Raw genomic sequence first — 11,000 nt, forward strand, 5'->3', positions numbered from 1 at the left:
GCGGTAGTTGAATCCTTCTGCAAGTGCACCGGGGCGCAAATAAACTGGGAGAAGAGTTATGGGTTTTGGCATGGTGAATGGGAAGAAACGCCAGACTGCTTCGCTCGACTTCGGTGGTCAACCACTGCAACAACCTACCTAGGCGTGCCTCTCGACTCTTATCGCGACCCGGAGCCGTACTGGAATGAACAAGTGGCGAGAGCAAAGGAAAACACTAACACGTGGCAGGGGCGACAGCTGTCAATGTTCTCGCGCGCCACGGTCTGTAACCTATTTCTTACGTCCAAGATATGGTATGTGATGAATGTACTGTGTGCTTCGCGGATCAACATCCAAAAAATTCACCGTATCTTCGCCGTTTTCATATGGGCATCGACTTGGGAAAGGTCCAGCCGCACAAACTTGTTCTTGCCAGTAAAGAAAGGGGGCCTTGGGTTGGCACATTTATTTGTGCGACAAGTTGTGTCGCGCTTTATGTACCTTCGCGACCAGAATGATGTGTTCCTTCGCACAGTCATGCAAGTGCTTTTATGTCGTCACCTTCCAGGATTTGTTGTATGCTCGTGTGAAGCAATGCATGGTTCCGTTAAAGGTTACCTGCGAGAAGTTGTGCTTGCGTACAAAATGTTGCATGTGCGGTTTTCTGTGCAGTATCTCGCCAATATTACTAGGAAAAAACTGTATAAGGACCTAATTGACACTATGCTCCCTGTACCGATTTACCGTATGTCTAACCGTGGAGGCCCAGGAGACGTCCTCAAAAGGGTTAAAAGAATGCCAGTACACCCTTCGGTAAAAACCTTTTTCTTTAAACTACACACTAACACATTATCAGTTAAAACATGGATGCATAACAGGGGTATTTTTGTCCCGTGGTCCATTAACTGCTTCTTATGCAAGAAACCTGAAACGATAGAGCATGCGTTTCTAGATTGCTGGGATCCCATCTTTTTCTGGGATGTGCTACAAAGGACTTTAAAAAAAGAGTTACCTTTAGATCCACATGGAATAAGATTCTTACCGGTAGAAACGGAGGCTTTTCCGTATGACGCTATAATGCTCCTGGGCCTCCACAGTTTGTGGAAAGCTCGAGCGCAGTTCAACAATGCTGATGTCAATTCGCGACCTACACGTGATCACTTCATTGAATCTGTAGTACGGTTCAGGGATGTCCATCGGGCACTCCCTGAACAACCAACATGGATTGACATGCTAGATAAACTTGCAGCATTGAAAAAATTTTGATATGTCGTGCCAGCAAAATCCTTGTTGACATATTTTTCCTTTTTCTGTATTGTTTGTGTGTGTCAAAGCCGGCAATAAAGAAAAAAAAAAGAAAGTCAGCGGTGGTGCAGTGTATTTTCTGCACATTCACACGGGTCATCGACAAAAATTGGAGGACATACCACACTTTGGCAATTAAAAACAAATTACAAACAGTAGTTAGAGTCTTTGCTGTTTTTATCTGGGGTTCCACTTGGGAAAGGGTCAGCCGTACCAACTTGTTTCGTCCTGTTCGACATGGTGGTCTTGGATTGTCGCATTTGTTCTTACGACAGATTGTTTCTCGTTTTGTCTTCTTACGAGATCAAAGTGATTCATTCTTGCGTACGATGATCCAGACCCGTTTGAAAAGCGTTTTGCCTGAATTTATTGTGTCTAGTGCACAGCCTGTACACTACCGGCTTAAAGGCTACTTGCGAGAGGTAGTCGACTCCCTTCGAATATTAAAAGCTCGGTTTTCCCTTCAGTACCTGAGCACAGTAACAAGAAAGAAACTTTACAAGGATTTAGTTGACGTTATGATGCCAGTGCCATTGTACCGAATGAAATACTATGGAAGCCCAGGACAAGATGTTTTAAAAAGAGTTAAAAAGATGCCAGTGAGAGCAAGCGTAAAGTCATTCTTCTTTAAATTGCATACATCTACCCTTCCGGTCAAAACATGGATAGCCGACAAAGGAATATCTGTACCATGGACGACCAACTGTGCGCTATGTAACAAGCCGGAGACCATTGAGCACGCTTTCATTGAGTGCTGGGATGCAATTTTTTATTGGGATGTCTTGCAAAGAACTCTTAAAAAGGAACTGCCGATAACAGCACAGGGTATACGTTTCCTGCCGGTAGACAGCCATCAGGGCTTTCCGTATGACATGATAATGCTCCTGGGCCTCCATAGTCTTTGGAAGACACGGATGGCGGTAACGCACGCCGATGTGAATGCGCGCCCAGCGCGAGAAAATTTTGTTGAAAGCATTATTTTCATACGTGGGATATATCGTGTACAGGCAGATCCGCCTGACTGGTTGGGTAATCTTGATGAATTAGTGAACTTCAAGAAATTTTAGCTTAATTGTCACGTTGGTCCAAGTAGTCCAACGTGTTTTTATGTATGTCATTTTGTGAATAAAGAAAAAAAAAAGCGGTGGTGCAGTGGTAAGATGTCGGGTTCGGAATCGTGCGGTCGCAAGTTCGAATCCTTGCCGCGGACGTTTTTTTTTTATTTTTTTTTTCACTTTTATATTTTTCTTTTTTGTACTAACAAATTTACATAGCCTTAAGGAGGTCTCTGTCAATTTTTAATTAAATATTGATCATGAACTACAGAGCTTTCTACTACAGGACGTCACACTACAGACAACAGAACTACAGACAACAGAACTACAGAAACAGCGTCCCAAAATACGACAGACTGTCAAAATTTCATGTTGTGTTTTTCAACTGGGTTGCCTCTTGTTGCAGGAGAGAAAAAGGGGGATAGCAATTTAGTTAGGTTGGTTTGGATTATGGCCTTGTCTGGTGTTTGACGGGAGACAGAGGGCACTTGTTCGTGTTGGGTGTTGCCTTTTGCCGGTCGCTTTTGCAAGCTGCAGAACGACCAACCACGACCAGTGGCGAGAAGCAAGGGCTTAGGAACGACCCGAGCGGAGCTGGTCGAGGTGCCTTGGCGACAACGCGGTGAGCAGAGCTCCTGTCCTGGCGAGTCGGACCTGAGCACGTGACGTTACCTGGCGTCCCGACACTGGACGTGAACTTGGACGAGCCTGACGAACGTGCGCGCCTGGCATCCGAGCCACGTGGAGGCAGCTCGTCTTCCCGGCGCCTTATCTGAGGGCGGGGATGCTGTTGTGCCATTACCACAAGCCCGGATTCCGAATCTGCAAGATGCAGAATCTATCCTGCGAGCGCCCTAATTCTCCCTTCACAAGTCAAGATGCTGAGCCGTCAGGCAGCGGTGCTCTGCGGAGAAGCATCGGCGACCAGCATGTTCAGACATGCACACAAGTGCCAGACAGCCAGGCGCCGCACCTCCTTTTGCCTGGTGGTCACCGCGCGCGCGAACTTTGAACCGCGTGGCCAGCGCGGTCGCTGGTTGGACCTCTCGGACGACTGTCGAGTGCTGGCTTTGTATTGGGCCGTTGAGTGACAATGGTTCCTCGGGGATTATAAAAGGCCGGACGCGGCCGCCTCGAAACCGGGTCCGCCGACCCACCGGGAGCACAGTGCCGCTCTCGACTGGGGTGAGATGTGTCACGCGTTTTCGCCGGACGTCGCCGTGCGGGAACAGTCGCGTTTGCTGCGAGATCTCGGCCCCAGTGCCGACCCGTTCATGTCCTGTATAATGACTTGTATATAGTGTATAAAGTCCCTTTTGTTGTTCTCATCGACGCCTGGCTCGGAGTCTTCGCTACCAACGCTCTGTCACGAAACGGGTGACGAGCGCTACGGGACCACAAAGTCGTAATCGTGGTGCAGCGGTGCAAAGTCGGAACAACGCGTAGCGAGACGCGTATCCCGTGCTGCGAGTGGTTGGGCCTTAACTGCAAGGTTGAGCGCAAGCACGCCCTAGAAAGGCGCGATTACGGCAGCTTCGTCAGTACGTTGTGGGTGTTCCTGCCACGCTTACACAAGGAACAAGTGACCGCACGCTATTGATGGATAAGTAAGCGGAATAAATGGAATCAATGCAACCAATAAAAAAATAAGTACCGCCAAGTGCTACAAGCATCATGGCGCTCGCAGCAGCTCCCCGCGCATGAGCTGTGGTGACATTGGTCTGCTAATCTGGAAAATAAACTTAAGTGAAAGAATACACGTACCAGGCACACAGCTCAAGAACGTCTTGTATGTAACATTTATTCGTCGCACCATGTAAACCAGACATTTGTTGCTTTGTGGCATTTCCACGCATTCGTACACACGCACAAAATATAAAATGTTTCCCTGTTTTTTTTTGTCTTACATGTGACGTCGCACAGTACACAAATAAAGCATTTAAACAACACCCTGGCAATACACAATCCTCGCTTATTTTTTTTCTCTTCTAACTGGCAAGTGTACGACCGTACAAAAATAAAAGAAGTTTGACAAGGCACTTCTCCGGGTAACCAGAGAACGAGATAGAACTAGCTGAAGCTATATATTGTACTAATAATGTAACTGATATATGCAAGAAACGGACACCATCTCCAATAACAAATCATGGTTCGAAAAAAAAAATACAATAGAAGTACGACTCTGCAGGAACAAATGGGAATACTTGCGAACGCAGTCTCTGTGCAACGTTAAATAAGAGACCAAGCTGCAAGGAATGCACAAGAATACCTGGAAGACTTCGGATTCTGTTACCTCAAAGGCACTGAGTAACACGCAAACACACACACACAAAGTAAGGATGAAACTATTGTTTCTCTTCACCGCGACGAGTATGAATAGCAACTGATGCAAAAACAACGGGAATAAAAACCAGAACGCTTGTACTTCAAGCAGCGATCGCAACGACGCGAATAGAGATTCTTGATGACAGAAAAAAAAAGGAAAAAGAAAGCGGCTTACAACTAAAGCAACGCATTTTTTTCGTTCTAGTGTTCAACCGCATATGAAGTAATTTGTTCCTAGGCTTACAGCTACCATGACAGTGATTACCCAAAAAAAACACACTCACATACAAAAATAACAACAGTGGCAGCATAGGCTTCTCTGATATTGCTCCCTCCATATCATCTTGGCACTTGCAATGCCTTGCCTGAAGGCATGCTGTAAAGGCAGCTCAAGTCAAAGTAGTAGTTCGGCTAGATTACTGGCTCCGGGCGGCTAAGGCCATTTTGTTTGTCTCCCTCGAAGTAGCGTAGCGCATGCATGCCGACAGATAACTCGAGCTTCGAGGTTCACGAGAGAATAAAGAATAGAGGAATGGTGAGGCACGGACTTGCCGGTGTCAAGGTCGGCTACAAATCATCGTGCCCGAAGCTTCAACGCGCGGCTTCGGTCGGTCGTCGGTGTTCGAGAAACGCGCGCACGAGAGAAACTGCGCGGCCAGCGCCTATGCGTAGTCGACGCTCTTGTGGTCGAGGCGTCGCACGTAGTCGTTGATGAGATCTCGGAAGTTGACGGGATCCATGTTCTTGCACAGCAGGTACAGGACGAGCCAGTCACCGAGCGTGCAGCGGTCGCAGACGCGCTCCACGTAGTCCTTGTTGGCGAGCTTCGCGCGAAGCCAGAGGACAATGAAGCGGATGCGGGGGAGGACGATGAACGCCCTGTAAATGAGCACCATACCAGACATGCAGGCGAGGATGATGAACCAGAACCAGAGGAAGACGTAGATCTTCTCGTTGATGATGTTTATGGGCAGAATGCACATGGCATCGTGCTTTTGCACGTCGCCTGAGGGACCGAACAGGTAGAAGGTGCACTTCGTTAGCCTTGGGAACACCTCGATCATGGGGTCGTATCGCACGGACCAGTCCCATTCGGTGAACTGCAGCACCTTGATACCGTAGCTGGAGAACGCGCCCCCGAGGAACATGTCCATGAGGAACATCTGGCCGACGACGTTGACGAAGTTGAACACCTCGGCCATCACGTATCCGAGGAAGAAAATGTTGTGGTTGTTCAGATTGATGGCCAGGTACTCGTCGAGCAGTTTTCGACTGTGTTTTTTTGCATCCTCAGGGAGGATCGGATTGTTAAGGCCCAGGATGAGGTCCTTCATACGGCCGCCTTCGACAGCCTTCCAGAAATAGCGAGGCACGTAGAATAGCACAGCCTGCAGGAAGAGCACGAAGCAGACCCACTGGTAGTAGGCATGGTAGACGCGCTTCTCGCTTCCCGTGTAGTTGTCTACGCCGGGGTAAGGCACTTGGACGCCCACTTTCTTATGCCAGGCATCCGCGACCGAAAAGGTGGTGTGTACCCAGCAGAAGGTGTCGAGCAGCTTTGGCGGCACCGCGTCCTTACTGATGCAATCGATGGGGTCGCCGATGTACTGCCTGCCGGTCACCAGAATGCTGAAGGCGATGAGAATGCACACGGTCGCCTTGTAGTGCAGCCGAAACACATTGTTGTCGATGACGGTGATGTCAGTCTTGAAAATGCCCTTGAGATTCCCAAAGAGCTTATCCATGGCTGCCGCTTCGCCGCACCTCCGGCTGCCGCGCACTTACCAGAACAAACAAAAGTAGCGGCGACGGCCGGCGGAGCACTCGCGCAGCGTTCACGAACGTCTCGCACTACTGACACTTGTTGCAGAAGCGCAGCGGCCCCTTCCCCTCTACCTAACACGTAGAACGGGTAAAAGAGAGCGCCAGGAAAGCAGCACGGCGCGGACAGCGGAACTATAGTGCCTAGAATGTACTGGCTAGTGTACCGTGCGCCAGCTCTTTTCAATGGACGAGCGTGGTGCCGCCTGCAATGAATGCCCACGATGGCCGGCAGAGGTCACTGCCACACGGGTGGGTGCAGACTGCGCGTGTCGTCTGCTTCGCATATCAGTTTCTCAGTTGTTGCGTCGGTTTCTGTGTTTGCGTTTTCAGTGTTATTACAGCGTTGCGTGTTTGTGCTTGGTGTTGTCAAAGAGTGAGTGCGTGGCTGTTATGTTCGTGTGCCTGTCATTGCGAGAACTATGCGGCGGGGTTGAAAAAATGCCGAAGCTGAGACAGTGCAAGGAGAGGACCTGCTTTGTGCCGTTGTGTGGAAGCGGTTACCGCTCGAACAAAGGGCGTGTATCCTTGTTCACTCTACCATCTGATACGAAGCGGCAGCAGAATGGGCAAGAATGATCAGGAGAACGGACAGAAGGCCGGCACCAACTGCTGCGGTTTGTGAAAAACAGTTAGAAAACAGCTTAGTCGAGCGCGCGTTCTCTATCACCGTGAATGACGTTGTCCACGAGATACCCCGCGATAAAACACGCCCACGGTGGAAGTATTCTTCTATCGTGACCACGCCTTAAACCCTCAGCTATACCCACGATATTTCCTGAGTTTGCTAAGCATTCAGTTTACTTTTCCTGGGTACCAGGGGGAAAAAAAGAAGAAAAAAACGAGCAGTAGTGCTTTGATCTACTATACTGCAGGTTATGTTGCAATATAGATTACTGCCCAAAATTCTTGACCACATTGTGCAGGCTTCCTTTGCGTAAGTAAAGCTGAAGCTAGTACAGACGCTGCTTCATTATTGCACTTCCCATTTTGACAATGGAGGCCTTGCTTGCCTATCTTAGCCAGACGTCAACCGCTGCATGTGAAGGCCGGGGAAGATGCTTTTTCTGTTTTCTTCAGCAAAAACAAGTTACATGTAGCGAGTATAGCTGATTTTTCAGGTCAGCCGCAGACAGCTGGCCTTTCCTCAACCAGGGTGCCCAGAGCATGAAAAACCAGCTTTTGACAGCAGTTGCAAAGTTCTTTGTTTTCTTGAGGTTTCGTTTTTTTTTTTTTGTAAAAGGCATCAACAAAGAGAGGGAAGCGCAAAGGCAACGGCAGCAGCTCCTGAAACTGCGTCACTGCGCTATCCATGTATGTGTGCATTAACTCATCTAGGGCTGTCTTATATGCCTGCGATAGACTGTTGTTACGCATGAATAAAATCTTCGTTACGCATAGATGAAATATCTGTTAATTATTTTTGTTCACGTATATCAGACATAAAAAGAAATCTGCACGTATTTACCAGGTATAAAAAAATGGCTGTGGCTTAGCTAAGGTTAAGCCCAGGATGCGAAGCATACTAGCCTTTATTTTAACGCGACAGCGTTAAGGAGCTCGTTTTGCAGAAAAGCCGGTGTCGTTTTGCAGAAAAGCCGGTGCGTGCGGCGCTTGCTCAGGCGCACATTTCGTTGTCGCGCCGAACGCTGCGTTGCTCGACGCTCGCCGCGTCCGATGCGGGGCACGTAGTCGCTGCGCCGTAGCAAAGCCACCTAGAAAATCAGTCTCTGTAGCACGCCGCAACCTTCGCTTCTCATTCCAACGAGCAGCTCTGTCTCCAGGAGGCATCTCACCTCGTGAGTGGGCTTCTTCGATTTTCGGAGTTCTGGCAGCCCGCTGGGAGCCAGACGGCAGCCAGCTAGTTCCGGTTCTGACAGGAAGTCACGTGGGCTGGGATCCCCAAGACAACCCGAACCTGCCCGAAGTTTGCAAAATCGAACGCCGGTACAGCTGGCCAAATGTAAACATGCTACCAGCATGGCAGCGCCCGTCGAGGCCGACGCGCGCTCGGCGTAGTCGGCCCATTTGTGCGTTGCCAGCTTGAAAATATATAGTTGTATTCAGGAACACGATCACTTTCGCGCGATTTCGCGCGACTCGGCCAACCTCGCCTTGCGCAGCGCAACCGATGGCCTCCGACGAGGCGCATGACAAGACGCGAAATCGTGATTGTATACTCGAAAGCGATAGCTGGAGGATCCCTGCTCGCAGCGATCACGTCGACCACCGGCGACAATGATGAGTTGGCGTTGTGTCATCACAAGATATGAAAAAGCAGGTTAACGGGTACGTCTCATACGCATAAAATTTCGCGCCGACCTGTTTGGGCTTCGATTTCAGAAAGTTTGTTGTGGCTGATGGTGCTTCTCATTTAAGGAGCTGGGGACGGGCTGGCGCGTGAAAATGCACGTCGCCTGTGACCAGCGAAACGTTTCACACGAAAAACAACATTGGTCGCAATCATGAGAGCAATAAGCCAATGTACGTGCGTCTGAATGTACCGAGTGCAATCTGTGTATTCTTAGATCAACGGCCTGCAGTTCGAACACATGTCGGTTTCGAGCTGCCACCCAAGCATACGACGGAGAGACGGAGCACACACGGGCTAGCTGCAAAGCCTTGGCTAACTGCAGAAAAAGGAGATACATCCGCATGCATACGCGAGATATGTGAAAAGGAACGCCATCAGTGAAAGACGAACCCAAAATGTACCGCAATGTGTGAATGAGCGCCTACAGCTTGCGTGGAACACGATGCAGATAACATGCACGCATGAGAGCGCGGCGTGCTGATCACCGCCGCGAAGAAGCAATCAGGGGGGACACACACACAAAAAAGCTTCAAACGGTTCACCACGGCTCGTATCACACCGCTTCGCGATGCGGAACGGAGCGTTAGCACCTAAAACGATAACGCTAGAAGTAAGGAAATCCGAAGATGACCGTAGACAGTTGGCTGAGCGAGGTAAGTTTAGTCCTCAAGCGCCCGTGTAGCAATCCGTGAAGTCCCCGTAAAGATGGCGGCGAGCGCCCATCGCCTCTTTTAGTCGTCTGCTAGCCAGAGAACTTCCAGAGAGCAGCCAGACCAAAATCGTTCTGGCAGGTTCTGGCAGCCCGCGGGTAGTCAGAACCGTCCAGCGCGAGCAAAACGAACGCCCGGCGGAAGTGCGTAGTGCGGTGGGCGGAGCAACCCGAGAAAAACGAAGACGCTCTGGCTGGCTCTGGCAGCCCGCGGGTAGCCAGAAGTGGAAAATCGAAGAAGCCCAGTGTCTAGCAGAGGCAAGCGCAGCTGCTTATATACCGCCGCGACGCCGCGAGCGACGGCGCGAGTTGGAGCCCCGTTGCTCCTCTGTCGTGACGTCACGGTGTCACGTGGTATTGAAGGCGACACCGCCGCACCTGAGGAGCTGGGTTGAGCTCTAGTAATATGCTTCGCATAAAAAATGTATAGTACACGGAACACCACGTGCAGTCGATTTTACAGGCATCTTTTTTTGCTTATTATCCTATCCTCGGGGCCCAATGGGAATTATGAGGAGATGGGTGCATGGTTTACAAACCATCAAAAACATTCAAACCTATGAGGACAACAATAAGATAGTAGGCAGAAATAGCAGCAAATAAAATAAAAAGAAAGAACACAGAAATTCAAGTCATTTCAAAAGATGATCGGTTACAGCAGTTTTGAATGGTTATGCATTAATGTAACATCAATAGAACAGTAACGTAACCTTAGAATTCCTTTACTTTATTAGAATGAAAAATGTAACCTGAAACGTACCCTTAAAAAATTACGCTGCCATCATCGCTAGAATAAAAAAAACAAGTGTCCTTAGCTATCGCCGAAGATATACACGTACGAAGGCGAAAGCCTTGTAAAGCCTACTCTAATTCACTCTAATCCTTAATTAATACACCTTAATCCCTCTAATTCAGCCTTATCCCCTTAATCCAATCACTATAATGAATATAATTAAATTTGCTAATCATTTAGCATCTCCTATACACGGCTGGACATGCTTTGGTTCTTTTCTGGCCTTCCTTGGATCGCGTGATATGTTCTGTACCTCGCAACACGGCCTTGGAACATGGAGATCAAGGCATTTGCCTTAGAAATTACGTTTTCTCTTCGCCAGCATAGAAACACATCAAGTTCCCCGCTCGAACCTCAGGTTCCCCAACACGCTTTTCACGCAAGCGACAAGCGCTAGAGAAGCCTGTTGTAATCGAAACAAACCCTGATTTATAAATCAGCTGCCCACATTTGAACTGTGCTGCTGCTACAGCTTAATAAAAACAAAAATTGGAGGACGCTTAAGCTTCGCCTTCAAGAGTGGAACGCGACAGCGTTCCCGTCGACCCGCCAAGGGGTGTAAGACAGTGGGCTACGGCGCAGCGACTACGCGCCCCGCATCGGACGCGGTGAGCGTCGAGCAGCGCCGCGTTCGGCGCGGCAACGAAATGTGCGCCTGAGCAAGCGACGCGCGCCTGAGCCTTAGAAACAGCGCGTTTC

General features: G+C 49.3%; 1 protein-coding gene across 1 annotated transcript; it reads right to left on the reverse strand.

Moving 5' to 3' along the window:
• Nucleotides 1-4,120: 4,120 nt before the first annotated feature.
• On the reverse strand, nt 4,121-6,682 carry LOC135899207 (innexin inx2-like). Its single transcript, XM_065428462.2, has one exon. It carries the CDS (start codon nt 6,407-6,409, stop codon nt 5,327-5,329), a length of 1,083 nt encoding a protein of 360 aa, XP_065284534.1. The 5' UTR covers nt 6,410-6,682; the 3' UTR covers nt 4,121-5,326.
• Between the last annotated feature and the right edge of the window lie 4,318 nt (nt 6,683-11,000).

This window comes from Dermacentor albipictus, chromosome 5, assembly GCF_038994185.2.
Source record: "Dermacentor albipictus isolate Rhodes 1998 colony chromosome 5, USDA_Dalb.pri_finalv2, whole genome shotgun sequence".
Classification (NCBI taxonomy): Eukaryota; Metazoa; Arthropoda; class Arachnida; order Ixodida; family Ixodidae; genus Dermacentor; species Dermacentor albipictus.